The sequence below is a fragment of the Bufo gargarizans genome, chromosome 2 (assembly GCF_014858855.1).
Source record: "Bufo gargarizans isolate SCDJY-AF-19 chromosome 2, ASM1485885v1, whole genome shotgun sequence".
Taxonomy (NCBI): Eukaryota; Metazoa; Chordata; class Amphibia; order Anura; family Bufonidae; genus Bufo; species Bufo gargarizans.
The window spans coordinates 638,126,234-638,144,951 of record NC_058081.1 but is presented as its reverse complement, the minus strand read 5'-3'; the positions used below and the strand labels follow the sequence as shown (position 1 = coordinate 638,144,951).

At 50.5% G+C, this 18,718-nt stretch overlaps 1 protein-coding gene across 1 annotated transcript in view; it reads right to left on the bottom strand.

Annotated features, from left to right (window-relative positions):
- Nucleotides 1-18,718, bottom strand: part of LOC122928872 (transformation/transcription domain associated protein) — a 153,129-nt gene that overhangs the window by 60,622 nt on the left and 73,789 nt on the right. The window contains 7 exon segments of the mRNA XM_044282163.1: nt 1,764-1,883; nt 2,021-2,167; nt 4,554-4,733; nt 6,975-7,188; nt 7,583-7,704; nt 17,545-17,747; nt 17,937-18,083. Coding sequence (XP_044138098.1) covers nt 1,764-1,883; nt 2,021-2,167; nt 4,554-4,733; nt 6,975-7,188; nt 7,583-7,704; nt 17,545-17,747; nt 17,937-18,083 — 1,133 coding nt within the window.

Below are 18,718 nucleotides of genomic sequence, written 5' to 3'. Positions count from 1 at the left end.
CTCCATTCAACTCTATAGGATGGCAGGGATACTCAAGTACAAGCGCTTGGCTATCTCCAGCAAGCCCTATAGAGTTGAATGGCGCAGAAGCGTTCATATGACAACTGCTTCCTTCAAAACAGGGGAAAGTGGGCCGCCATTTTCATGATGGAGGCCCCGGTGGTCAGAGCCCACCAATCAGACATAACCCAGTGGCTAGGAGATAAGCTGTAAGATATACCCCCTTAAAGGGAGTGTGACAAATTGATGGCATATTGCTAGGATACATCCCTACTTTTGGATCGGATCGGTGGGGGGGAGGGGGTCATCCTATGAGACCCTTCATTGTTCCTGAGAACGAAGGGGCCACAGCATTATTGTTTCCTGCACGGAGTCCAGTCAGTCAAATGCACTTGAATGGAGCTGTGCCGCAGACAGTTAGCCGGAGCGCCGCAGTGCAGGTAAAAAGGGGGATGTTGTGCTACACCAGGATCCCAGAGGTCAGACCCCACCAATCATAAAGCTATGAAATATGGAATGAGAAAACCCATTTAAGTGAAGGTGTAAAACCCATTTAGTAGGTCACATGTTGAGACCGTCTGTCCGTTCTTCTGGTTCTACGTATGGACCCAGCCAATGGCTGCATTTTATATTACGGCTGTAACAACCCGACATCTTGCAGTCCTACGGATCCTAACTAAAGGCCCCCAAACATATGGATTGTCAACCGAACCTGGAGGTCCTGACTCTCTCCTCAGACGGTTGAGGTCAGAGAAGAGAAGGATCGAGAGCATTTCATTTCAACACCTCTACCGGAAGATAAGAGGTGTCTTGACAGGGGCTTTCTCCTCAATCCCCCCATGAAAACACATACACACTCAGCCAAACCAAGCGTATGGACAGCTTAAGACCGCCATACATTTCTGTGGCAGGCTCATTTCTTGTCCAAGGTGAGTAAGCAGTTGTTAGACCCTTCTGGCAGTGGCTTATCTCCTTGAGTATAAAGGTGGGTTTACACGTCCTGATGAAGCCATTGTCAGTGAGGAAGAGTTTACCGACAACTGCCTGCTTGTCAGTGGAGGTGCAGAGTTACATTTATATGCAGCAATCCCCTCCACTGTATGATGAGCGATCGCTACTGCAAATCGCTCGTCCCCATACAGAGTCATTGTTTCTGGGCAGCAGATCTCTTTTTAGGCTACTTTCCCACCTACGACCTTGTGCCTTGGGAATTGGCTCAACAAAAGCTGTTGTGTGCAGCACATTTTGGCCGGCCAATTCCTGGCATATTTGCCGGGTAGCCGCCATATCTCTGACGGACTCTATTATAGTCAATGGGGTCCGGCGGGCAGGCGGCAGTATTCGGCAATGCCGGATCCGGAGGCTGCTCTGTGGTGAAAGAACCTGCCCGACAGGCAGCCGCAGATGTGAAACTAGCCCAAAAGCAATGACTGAGGTGCCCAAGTGAAAGATTTTTTTTTCACTCATTCATAGGGTGAACTGCACAGGCGGATTAGATTGGGCCGTGTAAATCCACATTAAAGGATCAAACATGTTAAAATTCAGCATAGGCAATCCATCGGCAGAGAGTCAGGACACCACCACACACTAGATGGTTGTCTGAGACTAATCTAATGTGTATGGCCCACCTTAGAGGTAACCCATCACCTACACTAAGCCACATTTCCGCCCAGCAGAGCACTAACCATAAGAGCGCGTCCTTCAGTCCTGGGAGTAAGCCATCTACTGCCAAAAACCACACTAACCTACTAAGAGCCACTTACATGTTGTTGCCGGTCAGAAAGTATTTTCCACAATCTTGGGAAAAGTTGTATCCAAATCTTCTCAGCCAAGGGGGTTGAAATGTGACACAGCTGGACATAGGCAATCAAGAGAGCTCCGGTCTGCGGTGGACAACCAGGGGAACACAATCACAGATGAAACTGAAGGCTCCGACCATATTATTCTAATATGCAGATTATCGTACATTAGCGTGAAAGCCCGTGGACTTCACGGCGAAGGAAGGAAAAGCAGCACTGACCTTTACTTCACGCAGAGAGTCCAGAAATTTGTCATGTCTGTTGGTTAACATGTGAAGCTGATTGCCGATGTCCTTTTCCGACTGCTCTTTAGTCTTGGGGTTGGTGCTCTGGTCCCCTGGGGCGAGCTCAATGTCAATTTCCACATCCTGAATACAAAACAAATGGTGGTCTTAAAGGGGTCATCCGGTAATTAGTTTTGATGACCTATCCTATAGTGTATCTTCCATGTACTTTATTATTTAGCTATAATAGCCTGTCTACATACAGTGCGCTGCCTGTGCCGATCATAGTACGCCTGCGCTGATGAATGATAGCAAAAGTCTAAGGCATATTGATACACCGTAAACTTTTTTCAGGGTCTCCGAGAGGGCTCCGAGTGCCGCCTCTGGCACCTGTGCCATAGGTTTGCCATAACTGTCCTAGGCCATGTGACATCACCATACATCGGCCACAGCTTAGTGCCATTGAAGTGAACGGGGCTGAGCTGCAATACCAAGCGCAGCCGCTATGCAATGTATGGTCCAGTGCTTGGAAAGCTGCCAGGAGCCGGGCTGCGCTCACCAGACCTCTGGTGAGTGCAACGGCTCCCTGAAACGGCTGATAGGCAGGGGTGACGGGACTCGGAACCCCGCTAATGATGACCTATCCTAAGGATAGGTCATCATTATCCGTTCCTGGTTAACCCCTGGAGTGTTCTGACGCTGTGGAGGAAAGAGTTTTATCAGTACCTACCCCTCGGTTGGGCCTCTGTCTAAACAGCTGAACAGGAAGACGTGGGAATACATTTGGTCAGGACCTGAGCGTAAGAGCCCACCGCTGGCCTGATCGTAGCGGGGATGGAGGCAACGGAGGCCACTGAAAAAACTAGATTGCCACCACAAGGTCAGAACGCTCCACGTTTTTCAGCAAAGCCCAGAGAACCCCTTTAACCCCTCAAAAGTTTTTCTTATAATTACCATCTACTAGATGGCCCTGTATGAGCACATTTTCCAGCAATGTTATAAAAGCCAATATGCCGAATACTTTATTCAACTGTGTTTGCAGCTTATCTCTTCTGAAAACAAAAGGATTGGCACTGAAATTCAACATGCCCAGTCCTTCTTTCCCTGATATGATTCTCCCCCCCCCCACACACACATTAAGCCCTTTCCAGCTGGCTTAGGTATCAAACAGCTGAAGGGGGGGGTGCTGCTTTAACCATATCTCCGGATTGGGAGCAGCTATGGTTCATGGACTTGTTTGAAAGCAAAGCTTTAAAACAAGATCAAAACAGCAGCATTATCTCCACTACATTGGGAGAGATAGCTGTTAGAAATTGGGTCAAGAGTAAAAGCAGGAGGACATATTTTAAAGCCTAGACTATCAGCTTTCAAACAAGACTAGAAACAACTCTCTGGCTGCTACCGATCCAGAGATATCAGTGAGGACATCAATAACGGAAACTGGAATACCCCTTCAAAGGCCTTGTCTCACTTTAGCACATTACATTTATCATGTAGAGAAAGTGAATACAAGCCACTTACTAATGTATTGTGATTGACCATAGTGCCTCCTTTGCTGGCTGGACTCATTTTTCCATCACATTATACACGGCTCGTTTTCATTGGTTGCAACCACTCTGCAATCCAGCAGCGGTGGTCGTGCTTGCACATTATAGAAAAAAGCACTGGCATCTCTGGTGGTCTTGAGAGAGCGCCTAGGCACACAGGCACACCAGCACCCGTCCTGGCCTCCTTGTATCAGCGCTGCAGTGGTGGCCATAACTAGGGATGAGCGAATCGACTTCGGAAGAAAACATCCGAAATCGATTCACATAAAACTTTGTTCTAATACTGTACGGAGCAGGCGCTCCGTACAGTATTAGAATGTATAGGCTCTGATGAGGCGAAGTTATTGCTAGAAACAAGCAGTGTATAATGTGATGGAAAAATGAATCCAGCCAGCAAAGGAGGCAATATGGACAATCAGAGTACATTAGTAAGTGCCTTGTATTCACTTTCTCTACATGATAAATGCCATTTGCTGAAGTGAGACAGCCTATTTAAGGTTGCAAGAGTTGGACTCTCAAGAGTTCAAGTGAACAAATTTGGGTGACCCTGAATAAACACGCAATCTGCAGAATCTGCTAATGTAAGTATTTTTGGAATTTGTAATAAAGGCAAATTTCCCACTACCTAGTGAAAAGGCTAAAGTGCAACGTGGATGGATGTACCCTTCTACTATGGCACATGCAGACTGTTTAGTCTCTCCACTATTTTTCGTTTCTTGTACCCCGGGGTGCGGAGGTATTGGACAGATCTGCTTTCACACGTGGAACAATGGGACGACTGTTAGGAAAAGTTTCATCGACACTTCAGAAGGGAGAGAAGTTTTTAGAAGAGTCTGTAAAAGCGATCTCATCCCTCGAGAACCCCGAGGCACATGACCTATATACACTCAATGGCGAAGACTGCGAAGCCGCGCAAAGTACACAACTCTGATAACTAAAGTGCGGCTCTAAAGGATGTACGAAATCCTTTAAAAAAACAATACCTCTTCCTTGGATTCGCTGTTCTCTCTCTCCCTCGGCTCCTGCTTGACGTGGGTTACCATAGCGAAGGCTGCCCGATCGTGACTGTCTGCTAGATTGATGACATTAGTGATAGATGGGAGCATGGCGCCCTGGCAGCTTGTGCCAATTGTAGTGTTCTTCTCGCACACGGCCAGCAGGAGCTGCAGGGGTCAAAGTCAAGGGGTTCAAAGGGTTAATAGGACAAGGGCTGTACAAAAGAGGGAGAAGGTGAAAGGGAAATGACAGAAAACTCCACGAAATAAACGAATAAATGCAAAGTTTTCCTTAATGCTTTCTCCTCTGCTCCTGGGGGGCTGCGTCACCTATATACTGCAATATGGAGCCATATATACGCGCTTAACATCTACTTCTATAGCGCTCACAGGCTCCTGGGGGGCTGCGTCACCTATATACTGCAGTATGGAGCCATATACGCGCCTAACATCTACTTCTATAGCGCTCACATGCTCCTGGGGGGCTGCGTCACCTATATACTGCAGTATGGAGCCATATACGCGCCCAACATCTACTTCTATAGCGCTCACATGCTCCTGGGGGGCTGCGTCACCTATATACTGCAGTATGGAGCCATATACGCGCCTAACATCTACTTCTATAGTGCTCACAGGCTCCTGGGGGGCTGCGTCACCTATATACTGCAACATGGAGCCATATACGCGCCCAACATCTACTTCTATAGCGCTCACATGCTCCTGGGGGGCTGCGTCACCTATATACTGCAGTATGGAGCCATATATACGCGCCTAACATCTACTTCTATAGCGCTCACAGACATCTGACTATCCGGTCATTTCATACAATCTGCCAACAGCATTTAACCATGATGTAAAATGACTCCTCCCGCTATATAGTCAACATAAACGGAGAATCAGCTTTTTGGTTCAGTGCAAACAGGACTTGCTACTATTGGAAAATTCCATAGGAAAATGGCCCCCATCAGAGTAACGTATCTGCATGCAGGGGGTTACAGCGGCTCAGATCGTGGGATGGGGGAATGCATCAGCGCTGTAGGGAAGTTCTTCTGGTGGACAAAAAACCACGTTTTTGTACTAGTGGGATTTTGCACAAAAATGTTATACTTTTTGGGATCCTACAATTAGGGTACTTTCACACTTGTGTTGTTAGATTCTGGCAGGCAGGTCCGTCGCCGGCAATCTGCATGCAAACGGATACCATTTGCAGACGGATCCGGATGTGGATCCGTCTCACAAATGCATTGCAATACCGAATCCGTCTCTCCGGTTGTCATCCGGAAAAACGGATCCGGTATTTATCCTTTTCACATTTTTAAAGGTCTGCGCACTTGGGGCCGGATCTGGCATTAATGCATTTCAATGGAAAATAATGCCGGATCCGGCATTCCGTCAAGTGCTCCGGAATTTTGGACGGAGGAAATACCGCACAGTGACTGAACCGAAGATGCATACTGAACGGATTGCTCTCCATTCAGAATGCATTAGGATAAAACTAGGACGGAACTCAATACTGGAAAAGTTTAACGCAAGTGTGAAAGTACCCTTAAAGGGAGCCTGTCGCCATGAAAATGGGAAGTAATCTTCATTTATTCTGATTTGCCGCCTGGAAGGACAATAGGCTCTAGGTTGGACTTGAAGAACCTGTGTTTTTTCAACCGTAGCAACTATGTAACAATGTAACTGATCTGTGAATGGTTGCTATGGGCAACCAAGACTGCTTTGATAAGATTTTGATAAATCTGCTCCAATGAATGCATTGAACTCCTGTTGATGTCAACAGGTACACTTACAGCAAACATGTCCAACATCCCCCCTACCCTAAAGGGTAATGTGATAAGGGGGGCTGTTCAAAATGGAAAATTCCTTTAAATGCCTGACTAGTCACCTGACAGGCAGGAAAACCCTTCTGACTTTTTCTAATGCCTTAAAGAGGGACGGTCGGCTCTACTAATGTCTGCTTTACTAAACTATTGCATTCCCGTTTATTAGAACTCTACATTGTGCCGCTCCACTTATTGCTTTAGAACAGAGATGCTCAACCTGTGGCCCTCCAGCTGTTGTAAAACTCCCACCATGCCCTGCTGCAGACTGTCTGGGAATTGTAGTTTTGCAACAGCTGGAGGGCTGCAGGTTGAGCATGCCTGCTTTAAGAAGCGGATGAATAAATCGACAAGCGGGTGCGACCATTCCCTTTGTCAGAATCCGGTACTGATTGGGCAATGTCGTGTAGAGCTAGAACCCAACTGTCCATTTAATCCTACCTTTCTATAACTAATGAACGGCACAATGCAGAGTTCTGAGGAAAGATATTCCAGAAATGTAAATTCATGAGGAATGCAAGTATTTACTAAAACAGACCTGTCAGGAGAGCTCCGGCCATTGGACGGTAGAGCAGCTCCGGCTTACCTCTATGCACTGTTTAATCCAGAAATGATTGCCCATTGCTTCCCAGTTCTGAGAACAAGTGAGGTACAGCAGCCGATCATACACACGGCGCTTCATGGACGTGTCAAAGGCCTCAAAGAACTTAGCCCGAATGTGGGGCTGCGAGCAGCGCAGTCCAGATAGGAAGGCGGGTTCCAGCTTGGCAGTCAGCTCGCTTCCAGACAGGTTCTCGTCTCTGCAAGAATAAGTCATGGAGAAATGACATCCGTGACATTTACGGCTCAATACTGCCGGCACACCCCGCCGATCAGCTCTTGTGCAGGCGCTGTGTCCACTGTAATGTTCACCTGCCTGCAGAGCTGCAGTGTAGTTCTACATTCCACTCCCATTGAATTAAAAGGGAGGAACCGCTGTAATAACCTGCAGCGCTGCTACAATGCAGACGGCGTGCGCAGCCGGGAGTCGGAATCCCAAACGATCCCGAGGGTAAGTCATCGATATCATAAAACTGGACAACCCCTTTAAGACTACAGCGATGTCAACTGATGGTATTTTCGTCAGCACAAGGCCCACACGCTGATGCACAACCCTACACACTACACGAAGCATGCGTCTAATGCTTTACCTACCTGTAAACATAATTGACGAGCTCCAGAAACTGTGCGTTTAACTCAAGGTCCTCTGGAAAGCGCTTTTCTATGTAAGTCATCATCTTCACCAGCAAAATGGATTTTTCCCGCAGTGTGGGAGTCTGCATGATAAGAAAGGTTATAGCATACAACGCCCAGACATAGACAATGGGAGGCCGTAGCTTTCACCTGAGAGATGGCAGATTACAACCGGTACGGGAACCATCCAACGTATTGCTGACTTATCACGATGGCCGTACACGTACACATTGGTCTACTTTCACACTTGCGTTTTGGGCGGATCCGTCATCAACGGATCCATTTGTATTATCTGTATCGTAGCCAAGACGGATCTGTCAAGAACTCCATTCAAAGTCAATGGGGGACGGATCAGTTTTCTATTGTGCCAGAGAAAACGGATCCGTCCCCATTAACTTACATTGTGTGCCAGGACGGATCAGTTTGGCTCAGTTTTGTTAGACGGACACTAAACGGCAGCGTTTTGGTGTCCGCCTCCAGAGCGGAATGGAGACAGATCGGAGGCAAACTGATGCATTCTGAGAGGACCCTTTTCCATTCAGAATGCATTAGGGCAAAATTGATCTGTTTTGGACCGCTTCACAGAACCCTGAAAGGATCTCACAAATGGAAAGCCAAAACGTCAGTGTGAAAGTAGCCTTAGGCTGCAATCATCCCGTGCCTGGATCAGCAAAACACAGACACCGGCCATCTTCTTGCAGGCCTGTGCCTCCGCTCTGCAAAAGGTAGGACATGTCTTATCTTTGGCCACATCTTGTGGACCCATCGAAGTGCCCAGTGCCCGTGTTTTGCGGACCCACGGTTTGCAGTCTGTGTGAATGTGGCATTAAAGGGGTTTTACGGGATATTAATATTGATGACTTATCCTCAGGATAAGTCATCAATATAAGATAAGGCGGGGGTCCGACTGCTGGCAACCCCCACGATCAGCTGGTTGAAGAGAGGGTCTGGCTCCGTGTGAGCGCTTCCTTCCCATCAACATCTCAGCGGTGAGCAGGTGTAACTACAAGCCGTCCCATTCACTTCAGTGGGGCGGCTCCTTCCTATACACTTGAATACTACAGAGCCGTCCCATTGAAATGAATGGGTAGACTTCTTGTAATTACACCTGCTCACCACTGAGATGTCAGGTAAACAATGAAGGGAAGGCAGCTCTCGCACGGAGCGCGGCCTTCTCTTCAACCAGCTGATCGGCGGGGGTGCCGGGTGTCAGACCCTGAGGACAGTTCGTTTTGGTTTGAGATAAACTTAAAGGGGTTTTCTATTTTAATATTGACGAACGTTGGTCAGTTAAAATTTAAAGGGGTTGCACCACAAAACATATTCTACATTTTTCAAGCCAGCCCCTGGATCTGAATACTGTTGTAATTGCATTCCATTAAGGCCTCATGCACACGGACGTTTTTTTTCACGGTCCGCAAAACGGGGTTCCGTTGGTCCGTGATCCGTGACCGTTTTTCCGTCCGTGGGTCTTCCTTGATTTTTGGAGGATCCACGGACATGAAAAAAATTGGATTTTTTGTACTCACCGTAAAATCCTTTTCTCGTAGTAGGCATTGGGGGACACAGCACCATGGGTATATGTCCAACTACCACTAGGAGGCACTAGACACAAAAAGTGTTGGCTCCTCCCAGGTGGGCTATACCCTCTCCACAGGCACGAGGCTATTCAGTTTGTACCAAAAGCAGTAGGAGAGAGAAGAAAAGCAAGGAACCAACAACTCCCGTACCGGGAAAGATCAAGAGACCAGCCCGGAGAAGCGGAAGAAAAAACATAGGGTGGGATCTGTGTCCCCCAATGCCTACTACGAGAAAAGGATTTTACGGTGAGTACAAAAAATCCAATTTTCTCGTGCATGGCATTGGGGGACACAGCACCATGGGACGTCCCAAAGCAGTCCCTGAGGGAGGGAAAAGAAGAGACGCGCCACCGGTTGGGCATACAGGTGCAGGAGAACCATGTGACCCAACGGGAAAAAACACGAGATGGGCAAGAGGTTCCATAACAAGGAAGAAACCTCAGAAGAAGCAGGGAAGACTGCCAGCACCCCAGGACAAATGACTGGAAGAAAATCCCAAATGCAAGAAGGTGGCAAAAGGAAACAGAGCGCAGCCAAGGGCTGGAGAAAAAATTAGGACAGCACCGCGTGGTGAAACTACCCAACGCTCTACATTGTCTCAGACCCAAAAAACCTGTGGCCATCCCCTGAAAGGCCAGGGGAGAAAAGAAACAGGGAAGCACTGAAAACCAAACGAGTGGGGGAAGCCATAGCAAGGCTCACATGTGAAGGGAGGGGACTCCCCTCACCGCAAGGCCAGGAAAGAAGCTAAGCGCCCCATGTAAAAGGTGAAAACCCAAGGCTGCCAGAGGAAACCGCCAACCCTGGAGAAGGAGGGGGTTGTAGGTAAAAAACCAGGAAAAGAACGATAGCTCCTGCGTCCCCAAAAACAGGAGACGAGGCACAAGCCTCCGAAAACAAGATATCACCGTGAAGCGTAAGACCAGAGGAAACTCTGGGCATGTGAAGTATCATGGAAAAAAGAAGCCAGATACAGGCCAGGCAACCTCGGCAGGACACACTGGACTGAGAGACATGGGAGTAGAAGGAGAGCACTCCAAAAAACCTAAAGAGGAAAGGTCCTACAACAGGAGGAGGTCCCTCCCGAAGGAGACCATACGGTGGAACTGCAAACCGCAGCACTAAACCACTCAATACCAGGTACTTGACGTGGGAGGATGGAAAAAAAGAGACACAAATCCAAAGAGGACCTCAAATGAACAGGGACTCCCGAAAGGAGTACCCAGTATGGGCTCACAAGGAACCAGGAGCTGAACCACCAGAAGACAACGCAAGCCAGAATATCCAGGAAAGGCGAAAAGAAACCACCATAGGGGACGGGGCATTGGCCATGGACAACTAGCCGTACCAAGAATATTGACCAGCAAACCTTAAACATTGTCCCAGAGAGGGCAAGTACAGCAGCTCGGGATGTACCACAAAACGACAGACATCCATATGCATAAGGAATGCAGAAGTCGCCATGAAAAAACCGGGGTAGCCTACATAGAAATGTAGAAACCAGCTGCGACCGGCATACAGAAAACTGCCAGGGGGGAGAAAGTACCAGACAGGTGCAGACGACGGCAAGGTCCAAGAGGACTGCCCCTTCGCCATGTAGCACAACTAAGCAGAAAATACAAGGGAACACCGAAAACACCTGGACCCAGAAGGAACTACGGGGCCCTGTCCGATACCAGAGCAATCAGCTGAAAATTCAGACAGGTGTGTGTGGCGCTCAGAGGTCCTGTCCTTGACCCGTCAGGGAGGACGTCCAGCAATGATAAAAGCCGTGGACCCAGAAGGATTCCGTGTGGCGGACATCCAGCGATGACAGAAAACCGCAACCGCGGCCGATGCCACCAGCTACGTGTCCAAACAAGGTAGAAGATCCAGTGGAGATCCTTGTACTTCACCAGGAATGGGCCGCTCAGCAATTATGAAACAACGCGAGTACTCCCCTATAACATGGGGTAACGCGGAGCACAGCATACCGTAGTACCGTAAAGAGAAGGCAAGAGCAACTACAGCACAAAGGCCAACAACCACCTGGCCACGGAGTAGGGAGCGTGGTTGAATGAGGACCACCCGCCGGATCAGACACATCGGTCATATACTGGAGCTACCAGAAGTAGCAGTAGACCGACAAGGTGGGGGTTGGGCTGGCCCACACCTGCCAGACATGGTAACCATGCACATGCTGAACGAAGGGGGCCTGGTGCAGACAGTGCCTTGAGAGGTACAAGGAGACCAATGAGCGCGACAGTAAAGGAGTGGCAGATGTATGGAAGAACCAAATGGATGGAACCAACAACCGCAGCACAGATTAGAACTCGTGGGCAGAAAACACCCAGTAATACAGAAACTGTCTGAGCTACAGACCGCACCACAGGGCCCAGCGCTTGGGGTACTACAAACACACGCCTAAAATATGGGTAAAGTGGCTGCATGTTGCCAACTAAGGAGAGTGGAAACATAGCCACAGCATCTGGGAATGGGACAGCATTCGGAGGGTACAGGTACACAACCTGTAAAGTAGAAATATGGCTGTGTTAGAGGAACTACATTTAAGATCGAAGCAATGTGGCCGCATGGTGCACCCTAGACCCAGAGAGGTGCAAGAGCAACCGCGTTAAGAATGGAACCCAGTAGGGCCGCACGGTACCACAAAGAACAAGACAGGTGCACACCACAATCAGGTAGGTGCAATGGCAACAGAAACAGGGCCGCATAGTACACCCTAGAAGCCAGACAGGTTGAACGGCTGCAGCATCGGAGACGGTTCAGGGACTCTACCCATGAAGGGAGTAAGATGGCCGTTTGGTGCACACTATGATGAGGTAGGTGCAATGGCCACGGCAATTGGAGGAGGCCTCAATATCTCGTCCTGTAAGGAAAGAAAATGCCCCATGGAACACCATAAAGCCGGACAGGAGGAACGGCTACCGCATCCGGAGATGGCTCAGGTACTCCACCTGTTAAGGGATCAAGGCGGCAGGGAACAGACAGGTAACTGAACCGGACAGGGGCAATTCTAAGGCAATTGAAAGTGGCCTCTACATTCCGCCCGTAGGGAGAAATGTTGCCGCATGGAACACAACAGAGCCCGCCAGGGGTATCGGCTACAGCACCGGAGATGGCGTAGGTACTCTACCTGTGAAGGGAGCAAATTGGCTGGGAACAGACAGGCGCAATTGCAGCGGCAATTAAAGGCAGCCTGTATCTCTCGCCAGGAAGGGAGAAATAGTGCCGCATGGAACACCATAGCGCCAGCCAGGGGAATCGGCTACAGCATCAGGAGATGGTGTAGGTACTCCACCTATGACAGGAGCAAAGTGGCTGGGAACAGACAGGTGCAATTGCAACGGCAATTGAAGCGGCCTGTATATCTCCCCCGGAAGGGAGAAATAGTGCTGTATGGAACACCATAGAGCCAGCCAGGAGTAATGGCTTCTGTAGGTACACTACCTAAGCAAAGGGGCAAGGCGGCTGTACAATTGCTCTAAACTCACCAACCTACAGGAGGCGATAGCCGAGCTAACCGCTTGCCCAGAACAGGAACTCCCTGTAATGAGGTAGAGTGGCGAACACCAACCCCAGGATGGGGACCCCACGGAAACACTCTCAAATGTGTAGAGGATAACCCCTGGTATAGGGGAACCAGGAAGGCTTGTCAGGGACAGCCTATGGCAGTGGTGCAGGAACCCCCCTGTTAAGGAGAAGGCGTACGTATCAGACACCGGGTAGGTGACTCAGTATGCTAAACACGGGGACGGCTGCCTTACCTGTGCGGTTGAATACCTGTGCGGTCAGGGGAGCACCATCCGAAAATCCACTAGAGGCGATACCAACCCTGTGTAGGTAGGAGAGGTTCCTCTGTGCACGTAGTCTTGACCTCCCAGAGGGCTTCTACATGGAGGAAGACTGCCTGATGCTCTGTTCCGAGGGAATCGGTGCAGAGGTGTCCCCAGAGGCAACGGATGGGGTGACAGGAAGGATTCATCACCAGCCTCAGGCCTGTCCTGGGGGGGATCCGAGGATGCCGAGGAGGGGTGGGACCCCGTTGAGACCACCCGAGGGTGTACTGTGAGCTACCCCTCGCCGAACCCGGGTGCAGGTACCCCTAACTGAGCATGCCCCATCTGCAGGGAGGACCCTGGAGGGCAGAGGTGGCCGCAATTTGGGTTGGTAGCGTGCCAGCGACACTGCTAGGGAGAGTCGGCCAAGGTTCCCATGGCATTGACACGGAGGGACCCATTCATGGGGAACCTACACAAAAAGATTGTTCAGGGAAAACAATGGGATCTGGGAAGAGGTACTGCACACCAGCAGGGACAGGCTGACCACATGGCAGCCATTGTAGACAGCGGACGCACGTGAAAACACGTGGCGACCGAGGAGCTGTTGGGAGAAGAGATGCTCAAAAAGCAGCCAGCAGAGGCTGTCTATCCTGACCCGGACGCAGAGTTCCCCCAAAGAGGTGCAGCAGCAGCAGCTTGTTCCCTAAAAAGAGGTGGTCAGTAGGGCTGCAGGGGACATGAAGCAATCGAGGGGTTAACCACCCCCTCCAACAGAAAAAACACGTTAGCCCAGGAAAGGGAGAGGAGATAGCTCCTCCCGAGGGCCGGGCGGGGCTCAGAAAAGCCCGGGAAGCAAGGGGGAGGGGCCGGGAAGATTGCGGCCTAGCAGGCCCAAAAGCCGGGGCCTCGATTTATGAGGCGGCCGGGAATGGAGCAAGGGGGGCGGGGTGAACCGCGGCCGACAGAGGGCCCACCGGACCATAAAAATAGGTGAGTAGGGTAGGGGGGGAGAAGCGACACCTGGGGATAGGCAGATCAGGGCAAACGGAGAACCTGGGAGCCGGGGACAGGCCATAGAAGATGAGGCCTAGTCCCGGCAGAAGCCGGGGACTAAAGTAGCGGGGAAGCCAGGGAGAGACTGTGTGGCCAGGGAGGACAGAAAAGACCAACCGAGGGGGAAAAGAAGGGAGGAAAAACCATGAATATAAACCCCCCCCCAGGAGGGGGGGGGGGTTGGCTAGGAGGGAAGAAGAGGCTCCCCAGGACCCCCAGCTAAGGTGGATCCCATCCCCCTGGCCACAGAAGGAAACCTAACCCTGGGGCAGGGACAGGGGAGTATACTCACCATCCGATATACTCACCATCCGATGTCTTCGGGCGCAGCACGGTCACCCCTTCGGCAGACTCAACACGGGAACCGTGGGAATGCCGGCAAGCCACTGCGGATGCAGTCCGTGGGGACTGGGTGACCGGCGATGGTACCGAAGTACGCGCCCGCAGGGGGGGCAACTAAAGTGGAACACGATGGAGCCCCAGCCTGCAGCAGGTATAACGGTGGAAAAAACCGACCTGCGGAAGAAAAAAAGAAAAAGAAGAAAAATAAACAGCAGAACCTGCAAAAAAGCAGGACAGGTCTGCCTCCTACGGACACTAGACTAAAACTAAATAGCCTCGTGCCTGTGGAGAGGGTATAGCCCACCTGGGAGGAGCCAACACTTTTTGTGTCTAGTGCCTCCTAGTGGTAGTTGGACATATACCCATGGTGCTGTGTCCCCCAATGCCATGCACGAGAAAAAGTCATTTTGGTGTCCGCCTGGCCGTGCGGAGCCAAACGGATCCGTCCTGAATTACAGTGCAAGTCAATGGGGACGGATCCGTTTGATGTTGACACAATATGGTGCCATTTCAAACGGATCCGTCCCAATTGACTTTCAATGTAAAGTCTGGAGTTCTTTTATACCATCGGATTGGAGTTTTCTCCAATCCGATGGTATATTTTAACTTGAAGCGTCCCCATCACCATGGGAACGCCTCTATGTTAGAATATACTGTCGGATATGAGCTACATCGTGAAAATCAGATCCGACAGTATATTCTAACACAGAGGCGTTCCCATGGTGATGGGGACGCTTCAGGTTCGAATATACTGAAAAACTGTGTACATGACTGCCCCCTGCTGCCTGGCAGGTGCTGCCAGGCAGCAGGGGGCAGACCCCCCCCCCCCCCTGTTTTTAACTCATTGGTGGCCAGTGCGGCCGCCCCCCCTCCCTCCCCTGTAGTTAACTCATTGGTGGCCAGTGCGGCCTCCCCCCCCCCTCTCCCTCCCCTGTAGTAAACTCGTTGGTGTCCAGTGGGCCCCCCCTCCCTCCCCTGTAGTTAACTCGTTGGTGTCCAGTGGGCCCCCCCTCCGTCCGCTATAGATAACTCATTGGTGTCCAGTGGGCCCCCCCTCCGTCCGCTATAGATAACTCATTGGTGTCCAGTGGGCCCCCCCTCCGTCCGCTATAGATAACTCATTGGTGGCCAGTGGGCCCTCTCCCCTCCCACCCCCTCCTAATTAAAATCGCCCCCCTATCATTGGTGGCAGTGGTGAGTACCGATCGGAGTCCCAGTGTAATCGCTGGGGCTCCGATCGGTAACCATGGCAACCGGGACGCTACTGCAGTCCCGGTTGCCATGGTAGCTTAGCAATTTGTAGAAGCTTTATACTTACCTGAAGAGCAGCGATGTCTGTGACCGGCCGGGAGCTCCTCCTACTGGTAAGTGACAGGTCTGTGCTATAAGCAATGCGCCGCACAGACCTTTCACTTACCAGTAGGAGGAGCTCCCGGCCGGTCACAGACATCGCAGCTCTTCAGGTAAGTATGAAGCTTCTACAAATTGCTAAGCTACCATGGCAACCGGGACTGCAGTAGCGTCCCGGTTGCCATGGTTACCGATCGGAGCCCCAGGGATTACACTGGGACTCCGATCGGTACTCACCACTGCCACCAATGATAGGGGGGCGATTTTAATTAGGAGGGGGTGGGAGGGGAGAGGGCCCACTGGCCACCAATGAGTTATCTATAGCGGACGGAGGGGGGGCCCACTGGACACCAATGAGTTATCTATAGCGGACGGAGGGGGGGCCCACTGGACACCAATGAGTTATCTATAGCGGACGGAGGGGGGGCCCACTGGACACCAATTAGTTAACTACAGGGGAGGGAGGGGGGGCTGGCTACCAAGAAGTTAACTACAGGGGAGGGAGGGGGGGGGGGGGCCGCACTGGCCACAAATGAGTTAAAAACAGGGGGGGGGGGGGGGGGTCTGCCCCCTGCTGCCTGGCAGCACCTGCCAGGCAGCAGGGGGCAGTCATGTACACAGTTTTTCAGTATATTCTAACCTGAAGCGTCCCCATCACCATGGGAACGCTTCTGTGTTAGAATATACTGTCGGAAATGAGTTTTCACGAAGTGAAAACTTAGATCAGAAAAAGCTTTTATGCAGACGGATCTTCGGATCCGTCTGTATGAAAGCAACCTACGGCCACGGATCACGGACACGGATGCCAATCTTGTGTGCATCCGTGTTCTTTCACGGACCCATTGACTTGAATGGGCCCGTGAACCGTTGGCCGTGAAAAAAATAGGACAGGTTATATTTTTTTCACGGCCTCGAAACACGGGTCACGGGCGCGGTGTAAAAACGGTGCACAAGCCGAGTTTTCTACGGCCCCATTGAAAGTCAATGGAGCCGCAGAAAAAAACGGAAAACGGCACAACGGCCACGGGTGCACACAACGGTCGTGTGCATGAGGCCTAAAACTGTATTATAGTCCGTGAGCTATTGAATAAAACGTATCTGTATAGCGCCACCTGCTATTTGTTTGCTTCCTTATTGTTTGTCAGTCTCATTGAGATGGTCGCACGCGCTCAGTTTAAATCTTCAACTGCCTCCAGACTTACGTTCTGTTAGAAGCTGTAGCAGTTACAAGGAGAGAGCTGCAGCAGAAAGGACAAGCCCCCTGAGATGCCAGGCTTAAGATAGCAGAGCAAATTGAGCAATAAATGAGGAGATCTCTGGATCCATGTGAGGTACAGGACTGGTTCTAGCTGTATTACAAAGGTACTGTCATGTACTATATGATGTCTGATGGTCATGGCATAACCCCTTTAACTGTTGTTTTAGCCAACTGACACGCCATCATCCCCTGCAAAGAAGTCGCCCGCGTTTCGTGTTCTCCTCCGACAGAAGTGCCCTGTTCAGTTATCTGCTATCCACATTACGGACAGGAGCATTGTGGGGAGAAGACGAAGAGCTCGTATAGAGCCCAAGGCAGTCACAAGTTACGATGGCAACCTAAGCCCCTCCGGATTAGGAAGCTGAAAATCCCGGCTTCCAAATTACCTGCTCGCTTGTAGATTGCAGATAAGTTAGAGAGAGCTGGTGGGCAGAAACCTAGCTTTTAATGCACGGCATAGATTGGTAGTCTGCAGTCTGAAGCGGTCAGGTCATGCTGGGAGTAGTAGTGCCACAGCTGCTGCTGCTGGAGAGCTACAGACCACTTTCACACTGCGCTCACCTGATTTGCCGCCATGGGGGTGTTATTTTTCAGCCACTCCTCCACTATTTTGACGACTGCCCGCAGGATCTTGGCGTCGGTGGATTTTTCAATGAGGGAAGTCAGGATGTTCTGGATGAAGTTTTTCCTCATTTCCATGCTCATGACTGCCAGACGCGTCTTTACCAGGTCCAAGCTAAGCATCACCAGCTCGCTGGTGCCCGCTGGAGAGCAAAAGAAAGTGGAATTATTTTCAAAGAAAGAATGTCAGCCGATCCCACCCCGGGAGCTGGCACCATGGATCGTCATCCATCATGTAGAGGGACTGAAATTCAAGCTGGAGGGAATTCCTTCCAAAGTGCAGAGAACCTCGCAGTAGCTGTGTCTGGCCACTTCCGTGTTATTTCACGTACCTGGATTGGCTTCGGCTGTTCCGGCGGCGGCTTGTGGGTTCAGATGCTCCCGCACCATCTTCTGGAGGGAGCGCATGAAGACGGATATCAGCCGGTCTATATAGCTGGGGTTGTTACTGCAGGCCGACTTTAGGATCATCAGCGTACCTGGCCAAACCAAACACAAGTCATTTGCTGCCATTTCCTACACTTTTGGGTGCACAAGGGGCCACTTTATGTAGTAAATGCCATTTCTAGCCACAAATCTATTCCCCTGTATATTTAAAATGCACAGGTTCCAATGTACGTTCTATTGCTTATAGTACCGGACTGGTTAACCCTTGTAGTGAACACATTTTTCTAAGTGCTGGATCTCCGTACTACTGAGATTACTGCCCAGAATACCCTTTTTCTTCGTTATACTAAAGGCATCAAACTCGACAGAAAAAAGCAGATGTAGCAGAGGTGAACTTTTCATTTTGCCCCTTGATCCGTACGTTTAACTCATTCCAGCTACACTGATACATTGTAGCAAACCATCAGGGCAGGGGACAGATCTGCACTACTGCTGTGCTTGGCGCACAAAGCATTACCTAAAACGGTATACACTATAACAAACACCCAGCTGTGAGAAGTAGTAGCTCGGGCCCGGCTACTTCCGGCAGCCCCATGGTGGTGAAAGGAGAGATGGTCACACACCGTGCGCTCTCTAGTCATCACTATGGGACTTCTGAAAATAGCAGAGCGCACTCGCTTGGATAAATCAAGAGCGTGCCGCGCATGTGCAGTGTGCGCTCTCTCAC